Genomic DNA, 17,165 nt, shown 5'->3' with positions numbered 1-17,165 from the left:
GTACTCTTTACAGAGTATTTATAATCCATTGACGAGGACCACCTTCTTTGTGTGTACATCGCCGTACTGCTTTTCATGTGTGCCTGTAGGTGTCCACTGAAGAAGCAGCAGCGCCCTCTGCTGTTTGCAAAGATGAGTGAAAAAAAAAAAGCTTACAGCACCTCTGAGATCAGGCATGTTTTTTTTAATTATCAAAAACTCCATAATTATACTTCGACATTACTGTACAGTATTTAAACACAAACACATGGAGCTGTTATTTAGCTCGATATACATCCAAACTTGAACACATCACATCTGACCATTTCCAGAAAACTGAAAAGAAAAATAAATACTAAAAAAATAATAATTGAATAAATTATTATTGATATTCATTTGGATACATCAATTCGACGCAATCACCTTACATACTCTTCAAATTGAACTGTTTTAAGTATACTATAAATACAAAACACTTGGCTTCAAACTACAGCTTCAAACTTTTTAACTTCAAACTATGAATATATTAACTGTTAACAGTTTACAGTATACTTAAATAAATATAAATAAACTTCAGCAATTCTTTTGCAGAAATATGAGCATATTTGCCTTTTCTGGCAAAATACGACACCTCTCCTGAATAATTGCATGTCCTGCACTGGAGAAAACCCTCTCAGATGGTGTGATGAGGCCTGTACACACAGGGATGAATTAGTGTGTTGGACAGATCATCCCAGGATGGGGGTCGGTAGCGAGGATTGAGGGCAGTGGTCATCTCTCTGTATAAAATACATTTGAGGAGATTTATTTGTCTTTTTGACAAATTGTCGTAATGGAACAGATTTTATACAAATATTGTTTTCACATCACTTGGAGTGATGTGAAACCATGGAGATTCCACAGTGGAAAAAGAATGCAGTCCCTTGACCACACATTTGGTCACAGACCTGTGGAGTTCCTCCACCTTCTCTTTTGTTAAATGAGCCTTCTTTGCCAAGGTGAGTGGCTGTTGAAGCTGGAGAGCCAAAAATATAAACATAAATAACGTTAAATATTTTACAGGCAACTATTGTAAATAGTAACTGATGACTGATTAAGAAACGACAACACATAGGCCCAAAACAAAATAAGCTTTAAATGTTACACCTCACACTTTTATTGTGCTCATTGCTTAGAAATGTATGTGGAAAACACTGAAGAAGGTCAAATACTCCAGACAGAGCATTCTAGCGTCTGTCTGCACGATGGAAAAGTACAGTGACACATCGAAGGTTTAGCTTAAAGCCTATTCATCAAATAACATGTCGCAAGAGTGAAAACAATGTCTGGTTAGCCTCGAGACTGATAGAAACAGGAACCAGGACTTTCCTGCGGTAGACCTAGTTTCGACCAGCAAGGTTTGACCTTCTGATTGCCAGCGACACATAGCTGAACCCGGTTTCTGCCTACGTTGCACATCATGCACACATACTGATAGCGTATCAAGGAAGGAGTGGAAATCCGTGAGCCTGGAGGGATGGACATCCCTGTGCTCCAATGAGGCCCTCAGAAAGTCTAAACCAAGAGCCGCCTCCACCATAATGAACCAATCACATCATTTGTCAGAAATATACATAACACTGCTGCGCACTCTGTTTAAGCGCCCTTTTTCTGTTCTTATGTGCAGATTCTAGGTCCATGCACGTTTAACTGCTGGACTAAATACTCCTGTTATAATTGAATAAATGTAATATTGCTTTTAAGACAATTCAACAAGTCGTGTATTGATTTCTATCCACAACACAACAGAAGCATCACTGCACATGCCATCGCTAGTTTCATTAACATTACACTGACTTGCTATGATGGCGGCAGGTAGCCTATCGTTTGCTAGTAGCTAGCTAGCTAACTTAAACGTGGTTATAATGCCTAATTTATCATTTGTTATTAGGCCTACTTTTATAAATGCAAGATTTGTAATCGTTACGTTACTAACCTGAGGTTAGGCTGCTGTTGTCATCATCGGTCTCCACTTGTTCAGGGTTGGGACCAGTCTCCCCATCGCCGGGGCCAGGGAGGCAAACAGAAACATTACAACAAGGAAATATACCTTGAGCTGAGCTCAGCAGTGCAACCTGGTGACATGGACTGCGAACGGAGTTAGTTCAATATATGGCTTCTTCACCTTGATGCTACAAGCCTAGCTTATGTGATGCCAGGAAAATACACCTTTACCCATCTCCATATGCGTCTAAAAAATTGTAAAAAAAATTGGGGGGGCATTTCTGCATTATTCGATAGTAACAGAGACAGAATGGGATGACATGCAGCAAAGTGCTCCGGCCGCTGTGGTTGGGACTCAGCCTTGCTGTGATACGCCTGTACATTTTAATCTCAGACCGTCTTCATGATGTTATGCCTCCACGCTGGCATCAGCCTTGGCTTGAGGCATTATGTTTTTGGGTTGTCTGTCATTATTATCATCTCAGGATCACCTTGAGGTCCACTTGGACTCACGGTCGAAATTTGGTGGTCAAAGAGCACAGGTCACCGTGACCTCACAAAACACGTTTCTGGCCATAACTTAAGAATTCATATGCTAATTATGACAATTTCACACAAATATCTAGGATAAGATGTAACTATGAGAACTTAAAAAGCAGGTGTGGTAGAAGTGACTGGGGTCATCACCAAGTAGAACAGGGAGGCCTCTGAGTACGAGGGTGCACATTGCTGTCACATCTGATTTCTAGAAGAGGATAATTAACAAAAAAAGTTCAAGATTACAAATATGTTTGTCAATGTGACAATGAAACAAGTGTCACCAGAATGTTTGTTTGTACGGACTCACCCGTGAATCAATTTGCTGCACAAACTCAGAAAATGTCTCTCCAACACTTCCTTTCTTGGACTTGAAGATTGTGACAAAACATGGTGTGTAGCGGTCCACAGCATCAAAAAAGTAATCCTACAGGTTTGTGGTGGCTCCAGTTAAACTCTGCAAAGACCTAGAACACAGAAAAAAACATCCAGTGACTTTTTGAAAACCATTCTGCAAACAAAAACACCGTCACAACTGTTAACATCACTGCAATTGCCAAATTGAATCAATAGCATACTGCTATTTAGTATTTAGTCACCAGGCTGAATGACAGGACAAAGTATTGATTGAAAATTGATTTTGATTTAACTTTTTCTACAGCTAGCTAGTCTATTAATTCTAATAAAATTGTAGTGTGGTAAACGCCTTGTCAAAAACTGCTCCACTGCTGATTATAACCCTTTAAGCTTAAATATCCTCCAAATTATAGGCTACTGGCATCTCACCTTTAGTGAACCGGCATCCCGTGTTGACGAAGCAGCTCTTCAAGAGCCCTCGGGCAGTTATAGTGAGCACTTTCTGAAAAGGACAAAGAATTTTTAAGTTATAAGGAAGTTATAGTGTTGTTGTTTAGAGACAAATTCCTTGATAAATGCTTTACCAGCATCACAGGAAAATACTTGTTATATATATATATATATATATATATATATATATATATATATATATACACACACACACACATATACATACACATATGTGTATATATATACACACATATGTGTATATATATATATATATATATACACACACATATACATACACATATGTGTATATATATACACACATATGTGTATATATACATATATATATATACACATATGTGTGTATATATATATACACATATGTATATATATATATACACATATGTATATATATATATATACACACATATGTATATATATATATATATATATATATATATATATACACATATGTATATATATATATATATATATATATATATATATATATATATATATATATATATATATATATATATATATATATATATATATATATATATATATATATATATATATATATATATATACACACATATGTATATATATATATACACATATGTATATATATATATACACATATGTATATATATATATATATATATATATATATATATATATATATATATATATATATATATACATACACATATACACATACGTATATATATACACACACAGTGTGTGTGTGTGTGTGTGTGTGTGTGTGTGTGTGTGTGTGTGTGTGTGTGTCCCAAGCCTGAATGCTCTGCTATACCAAATTGTGAGAAAACAGAAAATTCAGAAAAAAGTATTTCCTATATTTTAAATACAAAATACATGTATTGTACATTTTCTGGCACCAGTATTTTGTATTTTATTTTAATACATTTATTTGAGGGGTATTTTGTATCAAAATACATTTTGATGTATTTTTGCCCATCTCTGAGTGTAATATCTATAAAATCCAACAATATAAAAAACAGTAAGAGGTTATCACTTTCACCTAACTACAAGTAAACAATAGCTGGACAGAAGTTATAACAGGTTTCATCTAGTTCTACCGCAAATATGTCTATTTGAAAACGAGGAATAGTATGAGACAGCTACATTTGCTTAAATAAGATCTCACATTCATTAAACTGAAAAATAGTGGACAGGTTCTCTGCATATTAACTCCTATTATTAAATGTTTCTATTTCAGCAGGGGCTTTCAACCTCAAGCTGTATTTAGCTCTAGTCACATGGCCTTCACTTTATATTAAACATTTGCAAAAAAATACCCAAAAAAAGCAAATCACAATACTGGATCTTTTCAGTTTCAAGCCACACAACATATCTCTTTCTTAAAGGAGGAACAACAAGACTGAGCCAGTTAGATAATATTCCTCTTATGTTGTCTACGGAAGGAACCACTCACACAAACCTTAAACTGATGGAATATGGTGTAAACGTTCACCGCCAAAACAGAACATTTGCCACACAAGACTATTATAAGGTTTTTCAGAATGCTTTTGTTTTGTTTCAGCACCACCACGTACGGTAATAACCTGGTGTTCCGTTCAACAATGTTGATATATATAACTCATGGAAGTTGGTGAGTGTGTCACAGCTCTGCCCCTTCTCTTCTTCTTTTAAGTTTTTTGGCAGATGGCATCCAATGAAAGGTGCATTTCCACCACCTACTGTATTGGAGTGTGGACCAGAGTATCTATCCCATTACAACAACACCAACAAAAAAACAAAAACAAAAAACACAGACAAATAAACAAAACAAGACTAATAAAATAAAAAAAGAATAAAAAAAAAAAAAGAGTTCTATCAATTTGGTCACTTAAATTCTTTTACTCAATCCAGTTTCTTTTACGTATTGTAGTACCTTTCCTGCCCCCAAGGCTAATGCATCTTCTAGGTTTAGTTCTTCATTCCCAGCTTCCTCTTCAACCTGTCTCGCTTGAGTATGAATTTCTAGCAATGACAAATTACATGGTCTACAGATTCTGGTATTTGGCAGTGCTCACATAGTCCTGTTGGGTGTTTATTTATTAGTTGCATTGTTTTGTTCAGCCTTGTGTGTTCAATCGTCAGTCTGGTTAGCATGTTTTCTTCTGCTTTGCTGAGTAAAATGTCTGTCTTGTGCTGACTTTCTAAAGCTTGTTTTGCTAATTTATCTGCCCTTTCATTTCCTTTTACCCCTCTGTGTGCTGGTACCCACATAAATGATACAAAAATTCCCATATTCTTAAGTCGGAACAGTGTTTCGCATATTTAATTAATTAAATCCGGCCTGCTGTGGGATGTGAATGATTGTAATGAGGATAATGCTGAACTGGAATCTGAACAGACGATGACCTTTTTTATCCGAACCTCCTCTACCCACTGCAGTGCTGTTAAAATGGCCAATGTCTCAACTGTATAAACAGACAGATGGTCTGATGTTCTCTTTTTGACTTCATATTGCAAGGTTCGTATGGTGACTGCAAAACCAGTTCTACCTGTATTATGATCTTTAGATCCATCTGTGTATGCTGGAGTAAATGCTTGATATGTTGTCTGTAGTCTATCCTCCACCACTCCTGCCATGATATCAATGTCTTTAAATGCTTGAGTTTTGTCCAAAAAATAATTATCAACTGACACTGATGGAAATAGCCATGGTGGTGTAGTTGGTAACGGTACTGTAGGAGTGAATGTTACCTGATCCAATGACATCTCTCTTGTTAATGCTCCACTGCTCCATGCAAAACATTCCTGTTTGGCCCTTTCTCTTTCCCAACATGGCAGAAGCACCTTTGTGGTCGGATGATTATCTCCAGAATGTCCTTGAAGATTGGCCCAGTAGTTCATAGTTAAGAGCTTGCGTCTCAAATGCAGCGGCATTTCACCCACCTCCACCTGAAGGGCAGCCACAGGACTTGACTTAAAAGCACCACAACACAGTCTCAGAGCTTGGGATTGCAACACTTCCAGCTTCTTTAGTGAAGTTTTTGCAGCTGATCCAAATACCACACAACCATAATCAAGGACTGACCTCATCAGCGCGATATAAATATTTTTGATTGCAGACCTGCTGGCTCCCCATTCTGACTCTGTTAGACACCTCATTACATAAAACCTTTTTACATTTCATAACTATCCTCTGAATATGCTCATTCCATGTTAATTTATCGTCAAACCACACCCCAAGAAACCTAAAAACTTTCACTTGTTCAATCTTTTGTCTGTACATCTTTATCTGAACATCCACTCCTCTCTTTCTGGTAAACATAATTGTTTTAGTTTTTCCCCACAGAAAATTTGAATCCCCATGAAAAGGACCATCTTTCTACCACATTCACAGCCTCTTGTACTTTCCCTTTAATATGGTTTATGTTCTTCCCCCTCTTCCACAGTGCCCCATCATCAGCAAATAGGGATCTCCCAATATCACCCTGAACTTGAAGGAAAACATTATTTATCATGATGGAGAACAGAATCAGACTGATGACACTACCCTGTGGTGTACCATTCTCTACCAGGTCTTCTAGATAGTGCTGTCCCAATTCTGACTTGAATAAATCTGTTACTCAAAAAATCTTTAATCCAATTATATGTTCTGCCACCTATTCCTATCATATTTTATTTAATCAATAACCCCTCCCTCCACACCATATCATATGCTTTTTCTACATCAAAAAACACAGCCATCACTGACTCCTTATTCTCCTGGGCCTTCTTGATTTCTGTTTCTAAACAAATAATTGGGTCCATAGTTCCTCTACCTTTCCGAAAACCACTTTGATGAGGTGTTATCATTCCCCTGGACTCCATCTAAAATGTTAATCTATCTGTAGTCATTCTTTCCATTATCTTACCTACATGGGATGTTAATGCTATGGATCTATAATTTATTGGGTTTGATGAGTCTTTGCCTGGTTTCCTGATTGGGATAATCACAGCTTTTTTCCAAGAACTAGGTAGTCTCCCCACTTCCCAAAGCTTATGATAAAAAAATAACAATTTCTTCATGGCTATACTACCTAAATGCTTAAGCATTATATAACAAATTTCATCCTTCCCTGGCGATGTAAGTCCTCCTCTTTCTATTGCTCTTTTCATCTCTTCTAAAGTAAATGGAGCATCATTTGAACTATTAGTATTGTCTCTTTTCCCAAGGATATCAGGATGAGCTGCTCGCGTCCTTTCCCTTCCTCTCTTACCTTCTGCTGTCAGGTTGGCAGAGCTGTGGATTTCTGTTAATGCTTTTGCTATCATCTCTGCCCTCTCCCCATCCAACGCTGCTTTTTCCTCCCCCCTCTTCAATACTGGATACTCTTCTAATTCCTCTCATGCTTCTAATCATCCCCCAAAACTCTCCCACAGGTGTTGCTCTTCCAATTCTGCTACAATAATTCTGCCAGCTTTCCCTTTTTGCTTTACACTCTCAATATCTTCATTTAATTTAATTTTATCCATTTCTCGCTCACATATATACTCAAAAAGTTCCCACTTTGCCCTACTAAACACCCACTTACCTACTATATCTCCCTGTTCCTTACTCCTTTGTAATGATACTTTACAACTTATTGGGAAGTGATCACTACCCACTGATGTTTCATCTTCTATATCCCACTCACATATCGCTGCTAAATTTCTTGATACAATAGTTAAATCTAGTGCAGACGTCTTCCCCGTGTGGACATCTAATCTAGTCCCTCTACCATCATTTAAACAAACCAAATTATTTTCTTCTAGTAACTCTTCTATTACCTCTCCATTTGCATCTGTTCTTACTCCACCCCATAACGTGCTATGTGCATTAAAATCTCCACATACCAACACCTTGTTGCCACCTATCCCTTCAATTTGTGCCAATCTATTTGCCTCTAACTTTTTACAAGGATTATAAAAATTAATAATTATGAACTCTCCTTCACTTGTCCAGATCTCCACAGTTACATATTCTAGCTCAGTTCCTATTTTTACCTCTCTAAATGAAATGTCTTCACTAATAAATGTGGCACATCCTCCTCCTAGCCCACCCTCCCTATCACCCCTAACACACGTGTATCCAGCTATTCTGAAGTCCAAATTTGACCGTAACCATGTTTCCTGTATGCATATGACATCTGGTTTACTAGATACATTTTCAACATATTTTTTAATTCTTGTCCATTAGCCAACAAACTCCTAGCATTCCATTGTAGTAGGTGAAGCATTGTGTATTAAAACTATCCGTCCCATATTTGCTCTTGACTTGCTTGACTACTGAGATAATTTCTTACTTCCTCCCAAGTTAGTCCTCTGATATCTAGGTGGTGAACTGCTGCTTTAACAAGATCTGGATTCTCTCTGTCTTGGATTTACTACCCCTGCTATGAAAGTGACTAGCTTTTTTAAGTCGACCATTATCTTTCCCTCATTTGACTGGTCTAGGACTGCTGTGGGTTGTTTTACTGCCTTACTTCTTCCATCCGTCCCTCCACTCTGGTCGACCCTCTTCACTGCCTCTGCATAGGTGATTTTATTCTGCACCCTCACCTGCTGTATTTCCCTCTCCCTTTTCAACACCTCACACCCATAGTAAGCCACACTGTGATCACCCCCGCAGTTACAACACTTTGGTTGTTCATGTCTACATTTCCCCTACTCGTGGTCTTTTCCACACCTCGCACACCTCCTTCTGCCTTTACATGCTTTAGCTGTATGTCTGAACCTTTGGCAGTTGTAACACCTCATAGGCTTTGGAATGAACTCCTTAACAGTGTAACTCAGGTAGCCTAAAGAGACTTTCTGTGGTAGTTCTTCCTCCTCAAAATCCAGCACAACGTAATCACTGTCTTTCCTTATTCCCTCTCGAGTTACCTGCAGCCTTTGGGCTCCTTTCAAAGTTCCTCCTTTAAGGTTCGCTTTAATTTCCTCCATTGTTACTCCAACTGACACCCCTCAAATCACTCCCTTACTCCACTTACTTTCCTTTTGGATACGGTTTGTACTCACTACTTTAAAGCGCACTATTTCCTTAATCCTGTCCGCTCGCTCTCTTTGCTCTTCATTTCTACAAACAATCAACAAGTTTCCGTCTTTCAAAACGTTCGCCATGAGAATATCTCCGATCTGGTTTTTTAATACAATGGTTAGTTTCACCGGGCTCATGGCAGAAACACCTCTCTCTTCTCCAAACCTCAAAATGATTTTAAACTCCGAACTGTCTAGTTCCTCTGGTCCTCCACCACTATCTCCACCACTCCTGATTTTCTTTGTGCTAGACGCGATAAAATCCCCAACTCTTTTCTCACTCCTTTTCCCACTACCTTGCCTAGTCTCCATACTGTTATCACTCTCTACCAAGTCAGACTCTCCCCACTCTGGTCCATTCACAACACAGTTGTGCCGCCCCACCACAATTTTCTTCATATAATTATGTTTCCCCATTCTGGAATCTTCTCTTTTTCGACCTCCAACTGACAGATGTGCCTTGATGACAGAATCATCTGTCAGGTTCCTCTCACTGTTTTGTTTTGTAGTTTTCACCATCCAACCTCTCCGACCTCCGGCTCTCTCTGCCCCTTCTCTCCTGTCACTCTATCTCTCACTCACCTAATCAGCTCATTCAGTGCACCTGTTAGTCACACCCTCCTCATCAGCCCAATCACTCTCACCTGCTCTCTCTGCTGCACCTACTATTTAGACCCCAGTCTCACACACACACACACTCACCGCCAGATCGTTCTCTGCTTCCATGCAAGACCTTCCAGCGTTTTCCCTTTGGACTGATTTCCCGTTACCGACCCTGCCTGTCTTGGACTACCCCGCCTTGCCTCTGCCCCGGTAATTCACTCAGCCTTCTTTTCCCGACCCCGAGATACCGACCCTGCCTGTTTGTGACTACCCTGCCTTGCCTCTGCCCCGGTAATTCACTCAGCCTTCTGTCCCCGACCACGAGAGCCTGCCGCTGTGTTCCTGTGAAGATTCAACCTGTTCTGTGTTAGAAAGAAATTAAAGCTTCGATTCAAATCATCCCTGGTGTTTGTCGTACTGCTCCTGGGTCCTTACTACACCCGTTACAGAGTGTTTATCTTCAACTCTGATCTCACCCAGTATCTTATACGCACATCACAGCCTCTGAACTCCTGCCCACATCTCGGTTCGCATTTTGTCAGCAACTCAAAGGTAAAACAGGAATTTACATCTTAATACAACAAATCTATGTTAAGAAAAGGAATACGCTTTGGAGTATGGGGAGAGTAACATGAGGAGATACTGAGCAGTAAACTGCATGAATGGCAAAAGTGATGGGTCAAGAGTGCCCAGTATCTTAACTGGAGAATATCCATTAAAGTGTATATAACTAGTGACATGCATCTAATAGCCTGGTCAAAGTCAGAGTACTGGATCTTAATGGTGGATGCTTTTGCACAGTAATTGAGGAGAAAGAAACACTCATCTCCTTTGGTTACTGTGAGTTTGTGGTTGTTTTATTGAGAAGAACAGCAACAGTTCTCAGGTACTCAGTCAGTAAGTCTCTTTTCTTGTTCTCAAACAGGAATTTCATACAGGGTAGCGGTATTATACAAAGAGGTCCCATGTCCTTAATCTGTGCCAGGGCTTTATGCTTTACCAGCATACAGCAGATTGATTAACCTCTGATTGATCTGTAACAAGGAGAAGGAAAGCTACATTAATCAATATTTTTTAATGAATGTGTTATTATCCTATGTAACATGAGAGATGTCATCCATCCCAACAGCTCTGAGGAACAATCAGCCTCTTTAGGTTGCTGTTTTTATTTAGTTTTTTCATTTTATGGACTGCAAATTTAATGTATGGTTGAATCTCACGGCTCTCATCAACCCTGTTTCAAGCATTAAACAGCTGTTTGTTTATTGTACCTTCACAGTAACAAACTGATAAATAAATAAAAAGGCAGTACAACCAATAAAGCCAAAGTTCAGTAAATGTTGGACTTTGTTAGGGGCCATTGTGAGGAATTTAAGGTTTAGAAGCATTCCTAGTATGTTTAATAACACCCCAAGTGGTGGATATTTTGTCAGTTTACTTATGTTTTAAACCAAAGGTATAATTATTTAATTTGTCATAACATGTTTGCTTGTAGAAGTTTAAATCAGGGAGTGTGGTCATTGAATGTGTATTGAGTGTCTGTGAGGGGGTTTGAGGAATGTGCCAGCAGCAGGGATATGTGCTGGCTGCGTGAGGTGTTTCACCAGAAAAATGGGTTATCAGCCAAGGGTGAGCTTATTGAATTTCAACCAATCGTGGAGCTGATCGATAGGCTGAAGAATGTAACTTTGGGGGGAAAAGTGAACTGTAAGTCCGAGGAGAGAATCAGACCTTCTCCTGACTGTGGTGGAAATTAAAGTATTTCCTTGTGAGAAATCAAAAAAGTATCTTAAGCGTTCTGTCTTTTAAGGATTTATTACAGGATAAGAAAAATTATAAAAAGAATAGTGAACAGATTAATAAAACAGTCATAGATTACAATACAGCTGTATAGCAGAGAGCGTTCCTTCACCCATGGCAGAACAAAGGAAGACTTTCCCTTCTCTGCAAAGAAGGCCCTTCTTAAATGCCTGTCTGAGCGGAGTATCACCCTCCTCAGCAGAAACTACGTATCAATCAAAGTCCAGCTGTCCAGTTCCCTGTGGCCTAGGGATGTTTACATAAAATCAGGTAACCATCTGTTTTCTATAAGGCCCTATCAAATGGAAGTTGCCCCCCTTTGTTCCCATAATAAGCAGAAAACTTTTTGCCACTGCTTTGCTGACGAAAGACGCAGCAGTGTCAGAGAGTTGAGACCCTAACACCATGATTATGATATTAATGTTCCATGTCTGCTGAATGGTTAGACAATTATTTGATAAGATATCAGCCATAAATAACAATGGGTTGCAGTGGACTTAAAGACATAATTCACGGGTTCCCTTTAAGGGAAAGAGAGTAACCATAATGACGCAACGTCAGGTTGGGAGTTAAAGGTGAGAAGGAAGTGAGTGTTTGTTTGTCATGTCAGGAAATAAACGGCGACAAAGGCGTGCAGCCAAAAAGAGAAGTTGCTATACTTGTTTATTCCAGCGCTCCTACAGGGTTATTTGACGGTCTTATGTATCTGTCAGCTCAGATGTAGCCAACAATGAAGCCTAGTATGAAGCAGGTTTTGCAAACCTATTTTTGACTGCAATGAAAGCTGCTCACCAACACAGAATGTGGAAAAAAAAACTTCACTACCAACTGCAGTGCTCATTTAAGTAAGGCTGACTGCTCTCCCGCAGTGATGACATTGAGAATAAAAACAGTTCCATTGAACCACAAGAAAGCCTTGTAAGGAATTTAAGGTTTAGAAGCATTCCTAGTATGTTTTAAAGCACTCCTGGTGGTGGATATTTTATGTCAATGTTTACTTAAGGTTTAAACCAAAGGTATAATTATTATATGATATGTTTGCTTGTAGAGGTTTTGAACCAAGGAGTGTGGTCATTTCATGCATTGAATGTATATTGAGTGTCTGTGAGGGGGGTTTGAGGAATGTCCCAGGAGCGGGGGAAGAGGGTAGTTGACTGAGGTGTCTGCCCAGGACAATGGGTCAGGAGCCAAGGAGGAACTCTTTGGACTTCTGTGAGGAATTTTAAGTTTACAACATTACACTTCAGCCAATCGTGGAGCTGATCGACAGGCTGAGGAATGTGACTCTTGGGAGACAAAGAACTGTAAATCCCACGAGAGATTCAGACCTTCTCCGGACCATGATGCAGATATAAGTATCTGTCTCGTGGCCCGGACGGGGCCTCACTTTCATGAAATTGATGTTTGTTTTGTTATTAATAGTGTACTTAAGTTTGTAATTGTTTAGCTTCTGTACTTATTAAATATCTTTTGATTTGATTTTAACTTAGCCCAGCTGATTTTTTTGGCCCTGCTCTGCTAACAAAAGATGCAGCAGCAGGGGACATGCGGCCTCCCTTTGTCTGAGAGTTGAAACCCTAACAGCCTGCAGCTGAACCGTGGTAGAAAACTACTTCAAACCTTTTCTCATGATGGAATGAAGGGCATACCTGTACTCACAATCTAAGAGCTGCTGCAGGAATCACAGTGTCAACATGCTCTGTCACCATCCTTTAGTTACAGTTTGGTTCTGCTCAAGTATTTTCTTGGAGGGACCACATTTCAGATTGGGATCATTTATACTCTGCCACATGAGGTACAAGTGAGCTGGAAGGAATCGGTGTACCAGTAAAAGTTCTTTATAATAGCAAGGATCGTATTGATCTTGTGTTTTGGAGGGAATGTGCAGTCCTGTTATCTTCACACCCATATGAGAAGAAGGACTTAGTCCTGCTTTAGCGAGACACATCCCCATGTAAACATCATCAATGGGGAGAATAGTAATGGACTGGGACATATTGTATATGACCAAAGCTGTGTAGCCAGACAGGAGGAAGCCCCCACCACTACAGTAGGGGGGATATGAGTTTGACTCCTGTACCTGAACTGGGATAAAATACTTGCTCGATGACTCTCTAAATGGCGCCGCATTGTAGATCGAATGGCCAGTAAAGAGGTGCTTGCTTCCGTCGTTGTCCTTGAGGCCTTGGAGATACACGACCATGTTGTTTGTGTTGGCAAAGACGTCATCATCACCATTTAGCAGGAAGCGAGCGTTAGGACAGTTTCTTTCCATCCATTCCAGGAAGAGTATCTGCTTCAAGGTGAGGTTGTAGAATACTTCATTAAAGTCCCATTGGAGGATGTCATTGTACTCTTGTTGCTCCAGCTCAAGTAGTTTGTTTAGTCTCTCTTTCTCAAATCCAGTATTCATCGTTCCAGTGGTGAAGATTCTTCGGATCCACACACCATTGTGTAACCTCTCTTTAGCCCAGGTTTTACGCAGCACCTCTCGGCGGTCGTAGTTCACAGGAGAACTTTTAATGACGAGCAGAAGGAAGACTTCTGCAGATTTATCAACTCCTCCACATTTGTCAGGAAGGTCCAGCAGCATGGGGAAATGGCGACAGTGTCGATAATAGAGAAAGTCTTTTATGACACCAGAAAGAGAGCTGAAGCCTGGGATGTTGGCAGCAGACTTATTTCTTTGACATCTTGGCCAGGAGTACACATAGGAGTTATTTGTGGAGGGTCTCCTTACTTGAATGTTCTCCTCGCTCACATCTATGTTGAGGTGGATGTTTTTGTGGTCAAAAAATTCATTGCAGAGATGGAGGACCAGTAGACCAAGAGCTCCCACCAGCAAAAAAATTCTTACCCTGATGTTTCCCATCCTTGAAACTCTGCTGTGACAAAACAAAGTTTTCTTATCAGAACATCTCAGTATGACATAAAAACAACAATAAGCTGAATTAAGGTTAAGGATCACAGCTGCACACATTGCAGCACTGTCTACTGTACACTAAATCAATTAAACAAATAAATGTGGGGAGCCACAGTTTCATAGATTTGTGCACTACAGTGCAAAGTAAACCAGCATCTATAGAAACATAATATCACAATAAACTCACCCAGAAACTCTTCTCAGGAGTTGGTGGACCAAAACAAAACTTAGAGATGGTTGAATATCAGACTTACATTTGACAGATAACACGTGACTACACAAAGAGACGCATGTTTTAGTAGGCAATGTGCTCACACATTATTCACAAAGTGATTAAATGATGTAGCATCAAAGCAGTTTAAGTACACCTTGAACAACACTTTGAACTATATGAAATAGCCTTTCATATAGCCTAATAAAAGTCTTAGCTCTGGTTTGATTCATTGTTCACATTGTTTCAACAAATCTTGCTGTCAAATCAAATCACAAGCTTTGTCTCTGTGGACACGTTAAAATACTGGTCATATAATAATGTCATATAGACCATGACATAATCATGAATAAACAACTAAAATATAAGCTTTGATTACAACAAGATGGATTTAAAATACTTGTTATTCCAACCTGGTCGTTGATCTGAAATAGGCTTGTAGTCAATCAAGTCTATCACAATTCGATGTAATAAAATTGTATCGACCAAAGCTTCACGAAAATAAAGATGTTACTGTTGGGCTATCATAAATATGTCACGTTACTTTAAAACAGTAAATTCCCTAAATGTGTTAGCTATGGCGTAAGTGTACAAACAGCATTAGACCTATATGACGTTGTTTGTATAATTAACTAAGTGTAGACTGCTTACCGTTAAAGGCGATAGTTCTCGTGTGTCTCTGTAGCTCCAGTGACTATTGATAAGTCTAGTGTGCAGCAGCATTTCACCGCTGTCGGCATGTTGGGCGGAGCCAGTTCATTCGTCTGTCTGTCTGTCTCTTTAGGCGGGCGTATGCCCATATTTACTGATATTACAGGCTACTTCTATGCTTTTATTTAAGCAGTATTTTCACACTGTGGCAAGGGCCTACTTTTACTTAAAGTTCTAACCTTTTAACAGTTGCTAACAAGCATTTACTTATACATAAGATACTTTGTCTAAACTCTTACCACAGCAACTCACCACATAATATTCATTTCCTGCTCAAAACCACATTGTGTTCATTGAGCGTAAATAGTGAATGAGTCATCTTTATGTTGTAGAGTAGAACAAATAGTCACAAAATTACTGCAGTAAAAATAAGATGTTAGCAAGATGAAATTGCTGTCAGTAATCAACAAAAAATCCAAAGGTGATTATTAAAAATAACGGTAACTTACTGGCAGAAGGGATTTAGTGTAGTAATTTTGTGTTTTTTTTACAGTGAAGCTACCGTAATTTACTTTTATGGTATCTTACCGTATACTTGATTACGTTATGTGATAGTAGGATAACTGGGTTTTGCGTTGATTTTACAGTTTATGCCAGAATGTTACCGTTTATTTACAAACGGTAATATAGCCCAATACTTTTGCATTTAATTCCCAACAAATAAAAGAACAGACATTCAATACATAATTGTTGCAGTTTAATACATGTTCTCAAGACAAATAATAAAGGGACATTTGTATTACATCACAAAAATCACAATTAGTAGTACTGCATGTTTAGAAGAAAACAAATAAAATCATAAAATCTTTAATGACCGGCTTAACTCGAAAAGTGGCCGATGGTATGCTGTTCAGCAGTAGGTACCTATCCCTGGAGTGGTATGCTACTGTTGTTCAGTGGTAGGTAACCATCCCAAGAGTGGTATGCTACTATTGTTCAGCGGTATGTACCTATCCCTACAGTGGTATGCCAGTACTTTTCCAACGGCACACCGTTTTCTGAAGGCAGGTGCTGCTTGAAAGTTCATATTAGTGATATATGCCGTTGAATCAGAGTGGTATGCTATTCCTATCAGTGGTATGTATATATAGTATATATATAAAAGTGCTTTGTCATTCACTGTTTGTGAATCAAACCAATTTACATTAAATGTGCATATGCATTAAGAGATGGCACTGGTGTGCCTGTCTGACAGTGGACTACCACTTTCAAGCGGAACCTGCCTTCAGCAAACAGTGAGCCGTTGGAAAAGTATTGGTGTAACAGACTTGGAATGGGCATTGAAGGAGATGACTCAGAGGGTTGTTTTCCAGCATTTATTTGCTGCTGCAAATCTCTGTGTTGCTACGTTATATGACAGGGCAGCCTGACGTAAAAGTAAATGGCGCCAAAAAGGCTAAATGAAACAGCCACTAAACCTATATTTTTAACAGTCAAAAAGGCAAGCAACACCTTGACAATGTCATCGCCTTAGCAGTTAATAAAGTACGTAGCGTTTAACAGTTCCATTACCGAAGAAAACAACAAAACAGTGCAACAACATTCTTCCACACAACTTACCCAAGAAAGGGCAAGCTC

At 39.0% G+C, this 17,165-nt stretch overlaps 1 protein-coding gene across 5 annotated transcripts; it reads right to left on the bottom strand.

Moving 5' to 3' along the window:
* Window positions 1-645: 645 nt before the first annotated feature.
* LOC137870356 (N-acetyllactosaminide beta-1,3-N-acetylglucosaminyltransferase 3-like) lies at window positions 646-15,560 on the bottom strand. Of its 5 annotated transcripts, XM_068707538.1 has the most exons (7): window positions 15,528-15,560; window positions 13,823-14,627; window positions 3,286-3,358; window positions 2,810-2,966; window positions 1,955-2,707; window positions 927-994; window positions 646-758 (listed from the first exon to the last, which is right to left on the bottom strand). In XM_068707538.1, exons 2-4 carry the CDS (start codon window positions 14,612-14,614, stop codon window positions 2,950-2,952), a joined length of 882 nt encoding a protein of 293 aa, XP_068563639.1. In that variant the 5' UTR covers window positions 14,615-14,627; window positions 15,528-15,560; the 3' UTR covers window positions 646-758; window positions 927-994; window positions 1,955-2,707; window positions 2,810-2,949. The 5 variants fall into 5 exon arrangements, with proteins under 5 accessions (XP_068563639.1, XP_068563640.1, XP_068563641.1 ...); XM_068707539.1 differs by lacking the exon at window positions 927-994; XM_068707540.1 differs by lacking the exons at window positions 646-758; window positions 927-994; window positions 1,955-2,707; window positions 2,810-2,966; window positions 3,286-3,358 and adding an exon at window positions 10,799-10,976.
* Window positions 15,561-17,165: the final 1,605 nt, after the last annotated feature.

Source organism: Cebidichthys violaceus, unplaced genomic scaffold (genome assembly GCF_023349555.1).
Source record: "Cebidichthys violaceus isolate CVI_PGR_0920_01 unplaced genomic scaffold, fCebVio1.0.p SCAF_13, whole genome shotgun sequence".
Classification (NCBI taxonomy): domain Eukaryota; kingdom Metazoa; phylum Chordata; class Actinopteri; order Perciformes; family Stichaeidae; genus Cebidichthys; species Cebidichthys violaceus.
This window is presented reverse-complemented; position numbering and strand designations above follow the sequence as displayed.